At 37.4% G+C, this 20,233-nt stretch overlaps 1 protein-coding gene and 1 long non-coding RNA gene across 2 annotated transcripts in view; one reads left to right on the top strand and one right to left on the bottom strand.

The window, feature by feature from the left end:
- Window positions 1-3,040: 3,040 nt before the first annotated feature.
- Gabrr3 (gamma-aminobutyric acid type A receptor subunit rho3) overlaps window positions 3,041-20,233 on the bottom strand; it is a 39,275-nt gene continuing 22,082 nt past the window's right edge. Inside the window, exons 7-9 of the mRNA XM_070028767.1 lie at window positions 16,126-16,278; window positions 7,636-7,832; window positions 3,041-3,343 (exon numbers count right to left, since the gene is read on the bottom strand). Of these exons, the coding sequence (XP_069884868.1) occupies window positions 3,041-3,343; window positions 7,636-7,832; window positions 16,126-16,278 (653 nt within the window). The remainder of the gene's footprint in view (window positions 3,344-7,635; window positions 7,833-16,125; window positions 16,279-20,233) is intronic.
- On the top strand, window positions 3,165-15,392 carry LOC138831720 (uncharacterized). Its single transcript, XR_011373433.1, has 3 exons — window positions 3,165-3,363; window positions 9,787-9,883; window positions 15,308-15,392. It is a non-coding gene; the product is annotated as an uncharacterized lncRNA (long non-coding RNA).

Below are 20,233 nucleotides of genomic sequence, written 5' to 3'. Positions count from 1 at the left end.
CGATCGACAAGTACATTGTATTTTAGTAGCTACAGAGTAGGTGGAATAAATAAGTAAAGTATAAACCGTTTAATTCTGTATGGATTTTGTCAACTAGTTGGCAGTGAAATTTTATTTTAAAAATAGTAGTTTTTTCTGATCAGCACAGAAACAATATCCAGATAAAATATACCTTTTCATATGTTTTTCTAAGTAGTCTTTAAAAAATAGCTCATTTCTATATTTAGGCAGTTTACAAGCAGTCTGGCTTTTTCTTAATCTTACAAAGCAGCTTATTTTTGAAATCCTTACGTTTTATCCAGGCTTATCCCTCAGTGAACAATCGTGCAGTCTGTTCAGGATTGTGATCAGTAAATGAGGCTAAAATTAAGATGAGGTAACTATTTTATGCTGTCATTGATATCTTTTCTACGTAGCTGAGGTTTTATTCTTCTTGAAACAAGAACTAAACCAGAAAGTCAGCTGCTCCCTGTCAGAAATGAAGGGAACAGGGAAAGCACTGTCTTCACAAACCACCGTTTGAGAAGAACATTGGAAAATACTTTTGTAGCTCGTTCTAAATACGCTTAACAATTCTCTGGTGCAATAAATATATTTTCTTTCTTTTTAATATATTTTATTTCTTAGGTTAGATATTCATTTTGAAAAAAATTTCAGCACTTGTATTTCTGGACACTAACAAATGTTATATTTGATTGGCCAATAATTGTGCATTAACATTCCTCAAGAGCAATACTGGGTATATGTGTAGTGATCCAGAGGCCCATTCCCTACCTAGATTGCAGATGTACCCAGTGATGCATTTCACTTAAAATAGTGAAATGAATACAGCCAGAAAATGTCTTAGGCATCTTGAATGTAATAATTAAAACTATGTGACAAACAGCAATATGTGAAGAACTAGACAACTGGAAGATAGGAACTTTGCATATTTATCCCATTGATTTGTAGATTTTCATGTTTGTTTTTACATAAATTATATACAGTCTTTGGGAAATTCAGAAACAGAATCCAACTAAATTACTTTGCCAAATAATAGGTACAAATTGCCAACCACCTAAGATTTTAATCTGTGTTGTATTTTTTAAAATATAATCGTATATTAAAGCATTCAAATCATTAAATAAACAATTAAAATATATTTACAGGCTATCTGTAACTAAATGGAGAAAGGTTAAATAATTAGCTCAAATTTGGACAGTATCCTAGAAAAATAGTATACTTGGAAAGTTTGAGAAAGTCATATTAAGTAAAAAGAAAATTAAGTAAACAGAATTATTCTGCTCATGAGGAAATTGAGAATAGAGAAAGAATTTTCCTTTTAATCTTTTGCACTCAGAAGGGAGATAATTTTTTAGAATCTTAGGAGATTCACAACTGAAAATCAAAACCCATGTTACTATTAAATGGAAAATTATATTTTTCTTCACCTGCATTAAATAATTTAAATAACTTTATGGTAAAAACAAAAGGAACTACATTGGAAGTAATGCCCTATTTCATTGATTTCTCTTCAGTCAATTTCTGCAATTAAAGGAGTGTGAAATTTTCATATTTCCCGCCAAGGGCCTTTCTCTAAGTGGTTAAAATTTCACAAAATACCCAACACAAAAATATGCAAGGGGCTGACCTGCAAAGTGTATACTAATTATCTGAGCTTTATATACTCAACTAACATTTATTGAATATCCATTTAAGCTGATTTACTTGTTTAACCAAAGTTACTGAAGATCAAAGCTTTCATTCCACTTTTTTCACTCATTAACATAACATCCAAACACATCTTGGGTCTATAATTTGAGAGTCCACTTCCTACCTGCCACATTGTGGTTCTTTTCTTTTTTTGTTATATTCTCTTTTCAGAACTCATACATCATGTTGGGTATACCTCCCTATTAATATTTGTTATCTTGGGTTAACCAACCAATTTGCTATTACTTGAGTATGCATTCAGGGATGGAAGGATTAGGTGATTTCATACTTGTTTTTCAGTTTATAATGGTTAATACAGTGTCTGGAACACACAGTTGGACAATAGACATTTGATCATTAAAATAATTTATTATTGAAAAAAGCTATGAAAGCTAAATCTTACCCACAAAATACTAGCTGCTATTGATAATTGATTGGAGTGTGAATATTAGGCCCACAGACTGATTGGGGTTCAGCTATTTTCCCTCTTTGGGACTCAAGATAATACACAAAATATTACAGACAAAAGAACTGAGTGGAGATAGGAAAAGGGCTCTTCCTGGGACTCTCAGTAAAGTGCTGACACTTTGATGTCCTCCCATAGGAGGACATGGTCCATGAAGTAGTCTGGCATTTGAATGACACTATGAAATAAATTATCTTTGAATTAATTCCCTAGTTAAATAAAGAACATTTTCATTAAGAAAAGAGGGCCCAGTCCAGATAAAGTAGTTATGAAGCACATCCTTGTAAAAAAACATTTTTCCCAGCACATAAATGCCTGTGACTCTTGTTTATGGCCTAATCTTCATAAAATTTTGAACTCTTTCTAGATGTAAAGCAGTCAGCTTTCAAAACTTCTTTAAAGCCGGGCGGCTGGTGGCTCACGCCTGTAATCCTAGCTACTCAGGAGGCTCAGATCTGAGGATCGGGGTTCAAAGCCAGCCCGGACAGGAGAGACCGTGAGACTCCTATCTCCAATAAACCACCAGAAAACCAGAAGTGGCGCTGAAGCTCAAGTGGTAGAGCACTAGCCTTGAGCTGAAGAGCTGAGGGACAGCACCCAGGCCCAGAGTTCAAGCCCCATGACCAAAAAAAAAAAAAAAAAAAAAAAAAAACTTCTTTAAGCCAGGAGACAAAAGTGGTTCTCTCCCACTTTAATATAATATGCTACAACTCATATCCAAGAGTCTTAAAATAACATAATATGACTCTGATACAATTTTATACAGTAGAAAATCCACTTTGGGCTAGGGCTAGCAGCGTGTTTGCCTAGAATCTGCAAAATGCTGAATTTGATCCCAAGCACCACACACAATGAAAAGAATATTAGGGTAAAAGATCTTCTTTATACATATATCCCCCAGTAAAACAAATTAAATATTATATACACAGTGGGAAATAAAACTCTACAATACATGTCAATGTCATGGTTGTTTTCTAGGATGATTCTCCCAATGTTTCCTCCCAGGGATTTTCTTCTCTTTATCTGAGAGGATTCTGTGCAGGGGCTGCCTGTGGATCTTCCTCTCATGGAGCCTTCTTCGGAGTGTAGAGAAAAGGAAGTCTGGTCTATGTCAGTCTCGCTGTCATGGTAACAACCATCGAAGGCCATGGCTTGAACTGCATCTATATCGTACATTCCAGAAGTCTGTCCCGCCCCAAAAAAGTGTCAGTAAGTCATAAACAAGGCCTTATTCATAAGTTATAGTAAAAATGTAAACCAGATTTAAAAAATCGTTTTTTTAAATGCTGGGAATGTTTTGTTCATTAGAAAGAATTCTGGTTTTGCTCTTGGTGTCCAACTAAAATACATTTTAGTAACAAATGAAAAACATTTCTGACAAACAGTGAACCAACAAAGAGGTTTGTATTTATTTTTGTGAGATATTAGGACACCGTAAACATTAGTAACATATATCCTATCACCATCTCCTGACACAGTCCTGACCTGATAGATACTCATTCAAGATGCACAATTTTCTCCTTTGTTTCTGAGTAGGATGAGTGAGTAGCTTGCTATAAGTTTGTGAGTTCAAGTAGAATATGCTTATTCAAAATATCGACATAAGCCAAACAGATTTGGATTTCAGCTAATATTTTCGTCTTTAGAAAGAACAGGGAAGTGTGCCCAGTCTGTGTGCATTTTTTAATCTTCCAAAGAAGAAAAATATAATCTAGTATTCCATTTATACTTGAATTAAAGATGGGTTAGGGAATGATTTCAGCTGCTCTTTTAAAATGCCAAATAGCCAAGCGTCCCTAGTTTTGCTTTAAAATGATGTTATAATTTTTGCTATAAATTTTGCTATAAATGATGCTAACATAGCCCAAATAAAGAACATAAAATTGGTTTATTTTTCTGAAGGAGCAAATTCTCAGTGCTTTCTGGCTCCAGTGTCTGGCTGAGTCTAAACTGAACAATTTCAGGTTTTACTATAAGGGGAAAAGTGGTCCACTAGGGTAAGGCAATGTCTAGCACGCAGCTGTTGAGTAATTGCTTTTCAAGGAAATAACATCAATTCCTGATTTTTTGGGAAGTAGAAAAATGAGCAAATATTGAGAGGCAACTCTAAATGGAATTATTCTGCACTCAACTTGGAGGTTGCAGAGCAAATTCTGCAATTGAAAACTTAGTATTTTCCTTAATTGAAAGGCATGAGGATCCAGGCGGTCAGTGAACTGAACAGAGGAGCCATACTTTGAGATATGCTATCCCTTTTTTACTCAGCTGTAGAATTTTTTCACAACACAATGAGTATGGACAAAATATCCATGCAGTAAGATCAAGACTGAATAATACCAGTAATATTAATAGTGAGTTCAATTGCAGATCTGAGGATATAAAAACTTTTTTTTTTTTTTTTTTGTCAGTCATGGGGCCTGAACTCTGGACCTGGGCACTGTCCTTCAGCTCTTCAGCTCAGGGCTACTACTTAACCACTTGAGCTACAGCACCACTTCTGGCTTTTTCGGCTTATGTGGTGCTGAGGAATCAAACCCAGGGCCTTATGCCTGCAAGGAGAGCACTCTACCACTGAGCCACCTTCCCTGCCCAAGTTATACAGGTGGTTTCTAAGTCATCACACCAGCCATCCACTTTTTTATGTATTTGTTGGTGCTATGTTTAAAATCAAGACCTCACACTTGCTAGGATGGAGCCCTGCCCACACACCCAGCCCTTTTTTGAAGTAGTTACTTTTGAAGTAGAGTCTTACTTCCTGATAAGGTGTTGGCTTCGACCATGACCCATTTTCTTTTGGCTTTCCCTCTTAGTGAGATGATCAGAGTGTGGCACACATCCATTTTCTTTCTTGAAAATGTTTTTTCCAGGCAAGCCTGGAATTATGACCTTCCTAATATCAGCTTCCCATGAAGCTGTAATTATACATGTACTTCACTAGGCCCAGCTATTGATCGAGAAAGCATGTCAAGTATATGCCCTGACTGAACTCAAACTGCAATTCCCCTTGACCTCTTCTTTCATCCAGTTTTTATTTGAACAAACGCATCGTCAGTGTGTTAAAGAAGGCAAATCTTTGAAAAATGAGTGTAATTTTCTGTCTCTGATTTTATCGTCTCAAATTATCTGTATAATTAAAGTTTTAGTCTATATTTAGGAATATGCTGCTATTTTTTTAAAGTGTATAAATTAGTTCAATAGAAATAGATTTAGAACTGATATGGGGTTCGGTGTACTGGTGTATGACTATAATCCCAGCTACACAGAAGGTGGGGATTGAGAGGATATGAGTTTGAGCCCAGTTGGGCAAAACATGTTAGCAGTAACCCATGTCCAATAACAAACCAAGTACAATGGCAGACATTTGTAATCTTAGCTACATAGGAGGCATCAGTTGGAAAAGCATGGTTCAAGGCCCCATTTAAAAAAGCAGAGAGAAATAGAGTTGGAATGTGGCTTGAGTATTAGGGTATTTACCTTGGACTGCCAAAAAATAAACTTATTTTCAATTTTCCACCAATGTCTACAAATAAGCACATAGCTAGGGCTTATTTTATCTAGATAATAGTTCTGACTTTTTTAGACTGAGTACTAGATCTTGGAATTTGGAAATAAATTGAATAAGAGATCAGAAAAATAGCTTCCTTTCTCCATAGTGGATGGGGGTCAGTATGAGTGGTATCTTCCACTTCCTTGATCTAAGTGTCTGGTGGGGTTGGGATGTGTTTGCCATGGAATGGTAGAAGTGGTGATGGGGGGAGGGGGTAGGTGATTGAGTGAAAGGATTGTTGCTTGGTTTAGATTTTCTTATTGAAGAATTTTATCAGCTATCCTCCTAGGCTTTTCTCATTCTGCCTCAACTCATGTTCTGCTTCCTTCTGGGGACAGGGACTGGGGTGTGTGACTCAGACCCCTTTATCTTCACTTTGGGATCTGTAGTAGTATCCAGGTCTCTCTTCTAAAATGGTATAAAAAGAACTGTACTACCTGGTGGAGTCATAAATTGTTTAGCTTGGGCAATAACCAAAGGATCATTTTCAATTGAGTGATGAATATTGGTGGTCCTCCTGCTTACAGACCTAAAAGATGTTTGACAGCTTTATCCAAACAAAGGTGATGTCTAGTTCCTGCCTCTTGCTCTCCTTTTAACACTGGCTTCTAACTCAAATACTGAAAAGGGGTGTCACTAATGAGCCCATGAGCTGGGAGGTATACTCTTCTTCTCTCTCCTCTCTCAAACATCTCTCTTCAGAGGCCTCATATATCAGTCAGCCTGTGTATGATCTAAATGAACATTCTTATTCACACTGACTGTGAGTTCTTGACTCATAAGACCTTACTCATAAGAACTTACACTTGTATAGCACTTCAAGCTTTCTGATCAATTTTCATATTATTTGGCCTTTTTTTTTCAGTTCTGGGCTTGAACTCTGGGCCTGGGCACTGTCCCTCAGCTCTTCAGCTCAAGGCAAGTGCTCTACCACTTGAGCCACAGTGCACTTCTGGTTTTCTGGTGGTTAATTGGAGATAAGAGTCTCATGGACTTTCCTGCGCCAGCTAGCTTTGAACTATGATCCTCAGATCTCAGCCTCCTGAGTAGCTAGGATTACAGGAGTGAGCCATCAGCGCCTAGCCTTATTTGGCTTTTACAACAGCTTTATGAGGTACATCATTATCATTTTTCAAATATATATTTTGTAGCATAAAGATAAAGGTGGTGGAAGTCAGTTTGACATTACTTCTAACTCTAAATCACATCTTCATTCCATCCTAATAATATCTGAATGGCAAGTAGAGCTTTTTTTTTTTTTTTGAGATAATGAAACCTTTATAGGAGGACATTTAGGCTGAGGATGGTGGTATACAACTGTAATCCCAGTCGTTTGGAAGGGAGCTAAGAGGATCACAGTTGGAGGCCAGTATGGCAAAGTTAGTGCCAGATATTATCCTAAGAAAACAAACTTAAAAAACAAAAGGAAAAGGGGAATTGTGGGATTGTTTATTGGATGTAGACTTATTTCACCTTTGTGACACAAGGGCAATAAAAAACTGACCTATCAGGGTTCCTGTGACAATTAAATGACAGATATGTTAAGTACGTGGGATAATGCAAATATGTGATGATCATACCTTACATGTGAGCTATTGTCATTGCCTTCATCATCCTCAGCTACTTGAAAGGAAAGCCTCTGTACAGCAGCCCCTTCTTTAAAAGGGGTCCACTCAGCAGAGAGTAGCACATTGAGAGAAGCATCCCCCACCTGGGTGCTCCTGATAAGGGTGGATGAGGGTAAGAGGTAGCTAGACAGCACAGAGCAGAGATTCAAGTTCAATAATAAATTGTCACCATCCTATAAACTTGGACTTGCTAAGAAATATGGACTTAACTCAAAGCCTCTAAGTCCTATCTGGATAGGGTTTTAGAAGAGAATAATCTTCCCACATTGTAATGGGATCCAGTAGTCAAAGCAAGGCTGTACCTTCCTTCCGCACTTGAACCTTTCCCACTCTTCCACCGTGGTGAGGTAATTCACAGCTGCGTACTCAATGACTGACAGGAACACAAAGAGGGAGCTGACCCACAAGTACACGTCCACAGCCTTGACATAGGACACCTGAGGCATGGAAGTGCTCACACCAGTGACGATCGTGGACATGGTCAGCACTGTGGTGATTCCTGTCAATCAAAAGAGTAACAAGCTCAGTAATACAGCCATTCAAGTTCCCAGATCTACTGCTAGATCATACCCGCTGGTGTGCTTCTATGGCAATAGCAATGTGGTCAGCCAATGGTTGGTGGCGAAAATCTCCACGTTGCCCTTGTGCACACAGCTGTCATTGGATTTTTATTTTCACCTCTGCTTCCCGCTTTCACCCCCACTGTCCTTCCATCATCTAAAGAGACAAAGTCAAATTATGTCAGCAGATTTTCCTCAATGAGCTTTGCCTACCATCCCAGAAATGTAAAGAGGTGCTCAGTTAAAAAAATTATTCTTGGAAAGAAATCTCAAATTTATTTTCTTTTTGATATTTTTAATTTAAAAATTATTTATTATAGTTACACGAGGAAGGCAATGAATACATTTCTTGTCAAGCATTGTTACCCCTCCTCTGTTTGTCTACTATCCCTCCCCTCTCCCACCTCCCTCACTCCTCCCCCTGCTCCCCAGCCAACGTTGTAAAGTTCATTTCCAATATACTGTCCTGTGGATATCATTGTTGCAATGGGTCATCCTGTGTCCTTGTTTAGCGTTTTGTTATTCCTCTTCCCCCCCCTCCCCAATTACACAAATGTATATACAAGATTCAGGGTACCAAAATCAAGCACAGTGACAACAATGGAAAGATTCAAAAAAATCATATTAAGCAAAGTAAGCCAGACCCAAAGAAATATAGGTCCCATGGTTTCCTTAATTTGCAATAATTAGTATACATCTAGGATAATTTTATCAGATGAACAGAAAAGTTCTAAAGCTATGTACATATGACCATATAAGATGATGCTAAACGAACCCCAAGAGGTCTTTCTTTGTGTTTGTTTTTAATATACTATGCTATATTTTTGTTTCTTTTGTTCTTCCCCCTATGGTATATCTCCTGTTGTCTAAGTTATTTTCATTAATCGTTCCTATAATTTAAGAATGGTCCTCATTAAGGAATGGTCTTTGTAACTACCTTTAAGTCTTTCATGGGGCAGAAGAACCCTTGTGATCACTTCTTGAATGATCTTTATTACCTTTGAAGACTGCTATTCTCCAGATTAATCTTTCATAGTGTATCCCCATTATCGTTGTTCATAGAGAATATTCTAATATTCCAAGGCCATCATTATTCTCTTAGTCTCTTATTAATGAAATTGTTCATTTCGATTGAAATTCTGAGTGTATATGTGCTGGTTTTTACATGATTCACTAAAACCATTTGCTAAACCACTCTATTCTCCTCTGTCATATTTTACTTCCCCTCTCTTTCCTTCTTTTTCTTTCCTCAGCTTCTCATCCTGTTCTTTCATGGGCATCAGAGGTAGAGGGACTCCTTAGAATAATGGAGGAAAAATTGACTTAGATTTCTTTAATATAATAAAGGTGACTCAGGATATTGCCAGGGTCCTGCCTGGAGAAAAAGTATCATATTGTAAATATTTGGAATATTGTAAGTATTTGGAATAAATACTTGAAATATTTACAATATGATACACTGGCTGGAATGTTTTTATGTCTTACTTTCCAGCAGGGAGGGCCCAATGGAACCCTTAATGATTATTGCAAGTTGTAAGGTGTCAAAACCAGCAGGAAAAGCTCCATGGCTTGCAGCTAAGTGTAGAGACACAGTATGGAGACAGCTTTCACCAACAGATTTCCCTTGTGTATACAATAATTCTGTGAGGTTCTCCTGGGATGGCGCCCCATGTTAATCACAGTAGCAGCTCTTTTGAGCCACTCAGTTTGTATAACCAAGAAAAACACAACCTGGAAATTTGAGTTACACCATGGAAGGACCCAGAATGTCACCTTGATTGAAATTCATAATAAGAAACATAAATACTACTCTAATGCTTAACATTAAACCCAGCTATTGTATCTTTGGCTTCCAGATTTCGTGTGGTAAAAGCTGCTATTTTCTTATTCCAGGCTGTTTGCCCTCTTTGGCTCCAAAACACACTGGTTACATCAACATAGAGAGGTGAAGTTTTTGTAAACATTACAAGTACAGGTATCATGCACCTAGGTAAGTATTGGTCAGTGGCATGTTGTGGCTAAGGAATATGAAATGACAGTGGCTAAGTACTTGGCCCAAATTTTGTCTGGTGCAGGATTGGAATCTCTTTCTACAAGTAGTAATCCTGTGCATTACACTCATGAATATACTTCTCATTTGGGAAATGTAAAGGAAATTTCCTTTTTAAAAAATTGTAAATCAGTCTCTGCACATGAAGAGTCTTAGAGGAAATGTGCTACATCATTTTGAGAAATACGTCAAGAGACAAAGGTAATTTATGCTTTTCAATAGGCATATGCTATTTAAGTCCCATCCCTTTCATACTTCACTGGTAGAAACCAAAGGAATCACAAACTAGCATTTCTATGCAGTAGTTTACCTCATTAGTTCAAAAAATTTGAGCTGCTCACTGGGTAGTGTGGTTCAAATCTGTAATCCCAGCTAGTCAGAAAGTAGAGTTTGGACTAGTGCCAGTGGCTCACACCTGTAATCCTAGCTACTCAGGAGGCTGAGATCTGAGGATCATGGTTCAAAGCCAGCCCTGGCAGGAAAGTCCACGAGACTCCAGTTAACAAGGAAACAACCAGAAATGCTGCTGTGGCTCAAAGTGGTAGAGCACTAGCCTTGAGCAAATGAGCTTAGCGACAAGTGCCCAGGTGAAAAAAGAAAGAAAGAAAGAAAGAAAGAAAGAAAGAAAGAAAGAAAGAAAGAAAGAAAGAAAGAAAGAAAGAAAAAAAGAACGAAGGAAGAGAGGGAAGGAGGGAGGGAGGGAGGGAGGGAAGGAGGGAGGGAGGGAGGGAGGGAAGAAGGGAGGAAGGAAGGAAAGAAGGAAGGAAGGAAGGAAGGAAGGGAGGGAGGGAGGGAAAGAAAGAGTAGAGGTTGGGAAGACTATAGTTTTAGACTAGCCTAGGCAAAGATTAGTGAGAATTTAACTAAATAACAAGTTAGAGAAACTAACAAGTTTGGTGGTGGTAGTGCACACTACCTTTGGGGGAGGCATAGACAAGAGGATCATGGTTCATGATGCCCTGAGTGAAAATGCAAGACCCTATCTGAAAAAATAAAGCAAGGGGCATAGCTTGGGGCATAGTTCAAGTATTAATGTACCTGCTTAGCAAGTAACAGTATACCAGTACCGTTCTAATTGATTTTCTAAGATATGGAAAGTAGAGCAATATTCTTCAATAAACAGTAATATGGACCTCGTGGATAGAGTAAGGGTACAGAACAAAGACATAACCTTTGTATTCAGAAAAGTCTCATCATGTATTTTGAATAAATGATTAATACAGTTAAAAAAGGAATTTCATTGTTTATATATCCCTAGGATGTTAAAAAGTATCAGTCATTTTATTAAAAAAAAAGGTTTTTGCATATAGTTTTATGTATTTTAAAAGCAGTATTCTGGATAAGCAATAATAATAACACTAATAAAACAGATGGGATGTAGGGAGGAGGAATGGTTGTCTAGGGGGAGTCAATGATGAAGAAACTGAAATATAAATTCCTAAAGCAGTAGAACTTGGATTCAGGGCTATTACAGCTACATTAAACACACTCATTATGTCTTGAGCCACCCCTTGGAAATACATTAATCTTGACAAACAGTATTCCTTCAAGATCCATTAAAGTTAACATCCCAATAAAGGAGTTTTGAATTATATGAAGAGACCATTTAGTTTAAAGAAAGGTCATGTGTTGGGATTAGAACATTATCTTCCCACCTACAGATAATGCTATGCATAGTTAGGAAAGTGTTATGAGAGATCATTTAGCCAGAGACCGTTTAACCATTTCACTCAGTTCCTCTGGGCCCCCACAGCTCCGCCATATTAACTTTTAACAACATGCATGAGGTGAGGTTAGGACACTCTGGGAAGAATTACTCATGCTTGTGTTTCATTGGCCATTTGGGGCCAGGCATAAGGGAGATGTTCATTGGCCAGCACCACAGCAGCAGGCAGATAAGCATGGTTTGTGGTACCACTGAGTCTGCTCCCTTTTCAGTAGGAACCCTCTCTTGAAGGAAACAGGTATCTCTTCAAATGAATAACAACCATTTCCTTATAGGTTTAGGCAGAAAGGAAATGTGAAGTAATGTAAGGAAAAGGAAGATGAACTGAATATCCCAATCTCAATCTATGGACATTGACAACTGTATTCCCTCAAAGGTGCCAGACACCGGCATGTGTCATTTAAAGCCCTTCTGGTCTCTGTGATGGTTATGTAAATGGATTTGTTCAGAGATTGTACTTTTCCAAGTATGTGGTATGTCTTCTGTGAAGACATTTATTTATCATGCGTTGCTTCATGAGAAGACTTTGATGACCTTCTTCAGACACTAGTTTGCTAATTAAGACCACACTATTTAATACACAGTTTGGAGAATGGCATAATCCATGCACAGAGACCATACCTGAATGATAGAGACAAGGAAGGAAAGAGACAGGTAAATAGAAAAGAATGTATAATTCTAGTCATCCTTCCACAATTGTTCAAATAACAAATTTATTATCCCCTCACAAGCTCTCCTTTCCAAATCACGTACAGGGAGAATATTTCTGTCACATCATACATTCAATTTGGAATGGGGCTATCTCCTATGAAAATTGCCAAGTCAAAAATGATATTTCTATAATGTTGGGGCTCTATTATAATTATTGAAATCAATAAAAGGTCAACACTAGAACCAGAGTAACTGTGTATTATGAAACAGACACTGGGCCCTGTGCTAGTCACTACAGGGTCTCAAAGATGGCAGCAGTTGTTCTTTTTCTTAAGGAACTAGTTACAGAAAAATTATCCCTGCTTCACAGCCAAACATTTAATAGAAGTGGTGTCTAAGGGATATCATGGGGTTCAGTGATGGGGAGACTATGTGTTGGAGCCATCAGCTGTGGACAGGTGATAGGATTTTGACAGAGGAGACAGGTAGGAGAGGTAACCTAAAGAGAGGGGGAGCTAGAACAAATGTATACATAAGCAATTAGTCCTGGGATTTGAAAACACCTATTGTCCACATTACCTTAGTGTAAGTATATAGGGGCAGGGCAGGGAGATCTGGAAATATTATTGAATGATTTCAAAGTGAACTGAGTGTCCTGTGTTCCATCTGGCACCTGCAGAGTGTCTTGGATTCCAAGCTGAGAGTTCTTCAATGATATTCTGGGGTGAGATCTCCTTTGCATTTTGGAGATACTGTGATGGAGGATTGAACTCAATTGAGAAAAGCAAGGGATCAAATAGGCCATTTCAAGATCTAAACTATTAAAGGTGATTGTTATTATCTTATAAGGTGAGACTTCTCCCTATGTTTCAACCAAAACCAATTGTAAAAAATTGAAGAGGTGAAGAAAACGACCTGTTGTCTAAATACAAGATCTGAAATTATGAAATCATTAGAAGAAATATAAAGGAAAAGCTTCAAGGCCAATATTGGTATAGGTAAAACTCAATTATAAAAAAAACAAACAATTGCCAGGCGCTGATGGCTTATGCCTGTAATCCTTGCTATTCAGGAGGCTGAGAGCTGAGGATCACAGTTCCAAGCCAGCCTGGGGAGGAAAGTCCATGAGACTCTTATCTCCAATTAACCACCAGAAAGCCGGAAATGGCACTGTGGCTCAAGTGGTAGAATGCTAGACTGGTGCTGAAGAGCTGAAGAACAGCAACCAAGCCCAGAGTTCAAGCCTCACCACCACCACCACTACCACAACAACAAAAACCCCAAACAATTGATTATAAATGAGCAAGTATGTGAATGATTAGTATTCAAAGGAAGAAATTCTAATAACTAATTTATGAAAAAGTACTTAACAAGTGAACAAAATATAGAAGTAATTACTATTCCAAAAAAGAAAATGAAATGGTTAACTAGTTTATGAAAAAACACTCAACTTGATTAGTTGTGAGAGAAATGCAAATCAAAACTACACTGAAAAATCACTCTACACTCATTTGAATATCTGTTTTAAAAGATTATTGTAAAAATAACAAATACTGGCAAGGATATAGAGAAATGGAACTCTGATATACTGTTCATAGAACTGTAAATTGGTCTAGCCATTATGGAGAACAGTATGGAGTCTCATTGAGACACTAGAATATATCTACCATATGATCTGGCTAGTCCACTTTTGCTTATATATCCTGAGGAAATGAGATCCACAAATCAAAGATATTTTTCTGCATGATTGTTGCTTTGTCACTCACAATAGACTAGATGCTCCTCAAAGAAGAATGAAATGTATATGTACACAGCGGAATAATATTTGACCATAAAAGCAATGATGTCCTATCAAATGATAGATAAAATGTAAATAGTAGCATAGATAGAACTGGAGGACACTGTGTTAGTGAAAGAAATCAGACATAGACAAATTTTACATCTTCTCTCATATGCACATGTTAAAAGAAGTACATGAAAACACAAAACTGTAATTACTGGAGGCTGGGAAGCATGAGGGTGAGGAGGCAAAGTTGGCTAGTGGATACCCAAAGACATTCAATAGTACTCTACAGCATAGTGAGGGCTATAATTTACAATCCTATTTATGCTTTACAAATAAGTAGGAAATAACAGCTTGAAGACCTCAATCACACAGTAATGATAAGTAGGTAGAAATGTTATCTACTATGATCTGATTAAAACATATTGTGCTTGTGTACTGAAATGCAGACATGAACACGATGTAGCATCCAGAAATTGAGTAGCACAATGTTTGGAAAGGCAAATCAAACAAAGGGTAATGTATCTCTGGAAGCACTTGAAGGTTGTAGAAAGTAAAAGCTGGAGAATACAGTATTGTTTTAGGAATACTGGTGTTCTTATTTTAATAGAAATGGTAGAGGGATACTTTTGATTTGCATATTATTTTACATAAATATGCATAGAACTTTCCAAGCTCTAGGGGAATTTCAGCATGACTTAAATGTAATATTTCTGGGTTCTCCAGTCATTTTAACCTCTGAGCACTTCTAGCTGTCATTTCACAGTATAAAAGCAGAGCAGTCAACTTAAGGAATCTGATTAAAAACCATGTTCATGAACCTTTAGAGACTGAGTGCCTTTCTCATCATTTCTCAGGATGGGGACATGCCCTCAGACTCCTGTTGGGTATATGCTACTCCCACCTTAGGGCTGGGGTCAGAACACAGATGCTCTGATGTGAAGACATGGTCCCAACAACTTAATTGCTCACTCAGATGATAGTTTTCCTTTGAAGATATGTAAGCCCCAAATGCTTGCAGATTGAGGCTTTTAATAGAGGAAAGAGGTGAACAAATTATTAATATTAATAAGTTATGTCTTTCAAATGTTCTTCTGAAGTATGCATATAATTTGTGAACATTAACTTTGAAATCATCTTTTCTGAGATGAATTGTGTGGTAATAACAATGATTGTGAAGCACTTATCACAATCTTCTCTCTAGATAGAGCATTACAGGTGAAAGAACAAAACCACAGGAAATGGGGGCACTCTGCCCTGAACCAGTCAAGAAGGCAAATGGGATTAACCCAGGGTCTCATCATGCATCATTTCATCACTTTGTAAGGATGCAATAAGTGCTAAGTGGGTCTAAAATGGTTCCATATATCAGTGTGTGTGTGTGTGTGTGTGTGTGTGTGTGTGTGTGTGTGTGTGTGTGTGTGTGTGTGTGTGTGACAGTGGCATTTAACATGCTAGACAGAATAGATAATCGCCTCTCTGTGGTGCTTTAATGAGTTGGAAATGTGTCTGCTCCTGAAATTTCTTGCCAGCTAAAGTAGCATGGTACAAAAATCCCACTGTGGTTGGATCTGATTTTTGGCCCACTTCAATATTTATTAAGATACTGACAGTATAGTGTGGAATTAATTTGCTTCATGATGTAAGGGTTCATCAGGCAAAGGTAAATGGAGTTGGCTGAATGAGATGGGGTTCCTTAAATGGGAAAAGGGTTACTGCTTTAACTGAAGTCACTTTTGCTTCATAATCTGTCCTTCCGTGCTTATCATCATCATTCAGGTGCAGATCAGATGCCAGAGCCTTCATCCCTCAAGTCTAGGTTCGCAAGGAAAGCATCTAATTATATGAGTACATGAAGCTGGTAGGATAAACATCGTAGTACCGACATTCATCCCTGTCCATGCCAGCCCCACATTCTCATTTCTTCTCCATGTAGCATCCCTTTTTATATATAAAAAAATCTCTTCCCTGGACTCTCTCTTATTTTAGCATGTTACAAAGCCAAAAGGAAATCTTATTTACCCAAGGACACTCTTGCAGGAACAGCTCTTCTGTCAATCCAGAATGAAACCCAGGATAGCATCACCATCAGCATGGCTGGGAAGTAGGTTTGTAGCACGAAGAAGAAAATATGCCTCCTTAGCACAAAATTGATGAAAAGTCTATAGTACCAGCCTAGGAGAAAGAGACAGACTTCTTTAGAACAGGCTTCCTCCTGGAAACACCACGCTAAGTGAAATTACACTTTCTTTAGATCCCCTAGCTCTTAGGAGAGACTAAATCTGTGTACCCAAGTCTGTTTACCCAGACGTTACCTAGGACCTATAGGAGCTTGGCATTCCATTAAAGTTTGCAAACAGCCTGAAGAATAGTCTGCTTAATTACTTGATTCAAAGATCTCCCTAACAATATGTGTTGTTTGCAAGAAGGGAAGTCTTTAATACATGACTGATGAAGAATATTGTATCCAATAAAGTATACATTAGCTCTAGTAATGATGAGAAATATTTTAATCTGAAAGGGAAGTGGGCACAGTGCTCACCTGTTTGTTCCTACTATTTGGCAGTGGGGAGGTTTGTACAGTGGTACTGACAAAGTTGAAGGCAATGCCAAGAGAATAAGAGAGCACACTGTGGTTTAGCTATAAATGGGAATGAGGTTTCTATTTCTCACTTTTCTAATGAGAGTCAGATACATAGTTTTTTCCTGTACAGATAATTTGAGGGTGTTGATTACAGTTGGCTTTGGTAGGCATGTAGAAAAAAATATTACAAATATTTTTGATGAAGCAAATATATTTCAACAGGATAGTAATCAGAGAAATACATTTGAGTTTGACTCTCAGATGATATTTAAAACTTCATGGCTAGTGTGAAGCACAGAAATTATATACTCACGAACTGAAATAAACATGAACTGACATCTAAGGACAGATCTGATTATCAATTTGATACCTGAACACCATTTCCTAAATGCTTTGCTCTTGCATTTTTCTATTCTTAGAGGCTATTGTAATGCTTTTCATTAAAATGTGCATATTTCAACAAATCCAAAAATGAAAAGTACTAAAATAAAATTGAAAACATCTCCAATCTATATCCATTCCTCAGAGATACCTTTTGTTAACCTTTCTAGACTTTTTCACACCCACACCCACACACCCACACACCCACACCCACACACACACACAAACACATACACACGTCCTTTCTTCAGTAACAAATTGGAAGCAGGTTTTATAAGCTGCTATAAACTGCTTTTAATTTTTAATATTTATGGTAACTCCATCAGGCTGCCCAAATCTGCTCATTTGGACCAAATTCTATTTGATTGCATTTTTTTCAGTAATCAAAATTGTACTTCTTGAAAATGCAATCATGCTTGAATGTGAAGGCACTGTAAGTCGTTTTAAAATATGTAAAAACATCATGTGAGCAGCAGTATTTTTTCAATGCAACTTTTTGTCTAGATCTTGACATTCCCTAAAACATGAGTAGAAGAAGGCTTTGTCCACTAATGCAGTGCCTGGTAGCACTCAGGAAGTTTGACAAGTACAGATAGAGAAATAGTGGAAACAGCTAAATGAATCAGGGTGAAATTAGAATTTTAAAGTGAAATTTCGCTTCACTGCTTTTTTCTAAAGAAAATGGTTGAAGGTATGCAGTATATTTGTGGATACTTATATGTCTAAACCTGAAGATATATCATTTCTAATATTATATATGTTGTATGTGTTCTGTGTAATATGACTTTAGGATTTCTATTCCCTATGTACCATATTATATTACCATTAAACATTGCAAAGTTTTATTAACAATTTATAATGTGTCATAGTTATTTAATTAAAATAAGAATATGTTATGTTTTGTGTACTTTATTATTTATTGCCTCCATTCCTCCATGACATAGCTTCTTCTCTTCCTCTCCCTCCCTCCCTCCCTCCCTCCCTCCCTCCCTCCCACCCTCCCTCCCACCCTCCCTCCCTCCCTTCCTTCCTCCCTTCCTTCCTTCCTTCCTTCCTTCCTTCCTTCCTTCTTTCCTTCCTTCCTTCCTTCCTTTCTTCCTTCCTTTTTCTCCTTAACTCTACTGGAGTTTGAACTCAGAGCCTTGCACATATCAGGCAAGTACTGTCCCGTTTAAGTCATACCCTCAGCCTCCCACATTAGTGACTTTTAGATAGAATCACATGGTTTTTCTCTGACTGTTTTGCACCTCAGTCTCCTTACTTATGCTTCGTGCATAGCTGAGGTGACAGATGCACAATACCATGGCCAATTTATTGGTTGAGATGAGATCTTGTTAACTTTCTGTCGTGGCTCACCTTGTACTATGATCATTCCAATCTCCACCTGCCATGTAGCTAAGATTACAAGCATGAGCCATGGTGTCTACTGCATTCATTCAGTTATGTAAGTATTGATTGGCTTTAATTAAAACTAAAATTTTATATTTAATTAATTGAATTGAATTAAGAACATTAAAATTATGATTAAATATACATATATTTACTTATATAGAGAAGCCAAAAAGGAAAAGGAAGAACAATAACAAGAACAATGGATCATAAGAATCAAATTCATCTCTAATTGGCAGTATTAGAGTATTAAACTTTTCTGAGTTCTTTTGAAATTATATACCATTGATCCAATTTGCTCTTGAGAATCTTCCATTTGTCAAGGATGTATCAGTGATCAAAAACATTAATGTATGAAGGTATCAAAAAAGACAACGGACATGATTAAAATGAATAGCATAATGAATAGCATAATTTGCTGAATCACAAGCAATATAGACACATTGTGGATGTTCTAGACAATATTTTCTGCATCTAAATATATAAAGAGCCTTTGGTCCCAGAAAGTCAATTAGTTTCTCTGAGAAGCTAACTGACTCATTCAGTTGATTTTTATTGAGCATCTATCATGCACTGGACACATTCCAGGATCTGCGAGAAAGTGGTAAACACAACAAACAAATCCCTTCATTATTACTTCTTTTCTTTTCTTTCCTTTGTTTTTTCTTCTATTATTTATTTTTATTTATTTATTTACTCATTTATTTTTTTATTGTGAAAATACTGTACAGAGGGGTTACATTAATGGGCAAGATAATGAGTACATTTCTTACCAAGCATTGTTGCCTCTTCCTTTGTTCCCCCTTCCCTTCCCTTCACATCTCCCGCCTCCCTCTACCTGACCCTCCCCACTCCCAAAGTTGTAAAGTTCGTTTTTCAACCTAACGACTTGTACATCTCATTGTTGCAATGGGTCCACCTGTATCCCTATTTAAATGATTTGTTTTTCCACTTCCCCTCCACAAATTATAGCAACATCAAATACAGTGAAAGCAGGGGTTATACCATGGGGGAGGGACATACAAAGCACCAAAGAAATCATCTTATAAATATGCTAGAAACAATTGCATGAAAGAAAAAACATTTGAATACTTATCTTGGGGTTCATTTCACCTAACATCAACTTATCTGACTTTTTCTGCTTGTCTCAGACATATACTGGTAATTGAAAATAAGGGAAACCATGGGACCTATGTTTCTTTGGGCCTGGCTTACTTCACTTAATATAATTTTTTTCCAAGTCTTTCCATTTCCTAACAAATGTCCATTGTCCATGCCATTCTTTCTGATGGAGGCATAGAATTCCATTGTGTATATATACCACATTTTCTTGATCCATTCATTGACTGAGGGGCATCTGGGTTGCTTCCATATCTTAGCAATGGTAAATAAGGCTGCAATAAACATAGTTGTACTGGTAGCTTCAGTGTGGTCTTGTTTGTGACCATTTGGGTAAATGCCCCAAAGTGGGAGTGCTGGGTTATAGGGGAGCTCTATGTGGAGTCTTTTGAGGAACTTCCAAACTGCTTTCCAAAGTGGTTGAACAAGTTTACACTCCCACCAACAATGCAGTAAGGTTCCCTTCTATCCACATCCCCTCCAGCATCTGTTGTTATTAGAGTTCTTGATTATAGCCATTTTAACTGGGGTGAGGTGGTATCTCAATGTTGTTTTGATTTTCATTTCTTTTATGGCTTGAGAGGTTGAGCATTTCTTCATGTGTCTATTCTCTTCAGAGAAGTTTCTTTTTAAGTCTTTAGCCTAGTTATTTATTGG

Source organism: Dipodomys merriami, unplaced genomic scaffold, assembly GCF_024711535.1.
Source record: "Dipodomys merriami isolate MVZ:Mamm:240054 unplaced genomic scaffold, mDipMer1.0.p SCAF_2, whole genome shotgun sequence".
NCBI lineage: Eukaryota > Metazoa > Chordata > Mammalia > Rodentia > Heteromyidae > Dipodomys > Dipodomys merriami.
Note: the sequence above shows the minus strand (reverse complement) of the source record. Positions and strands in the feature narration are given on the sequence as shown.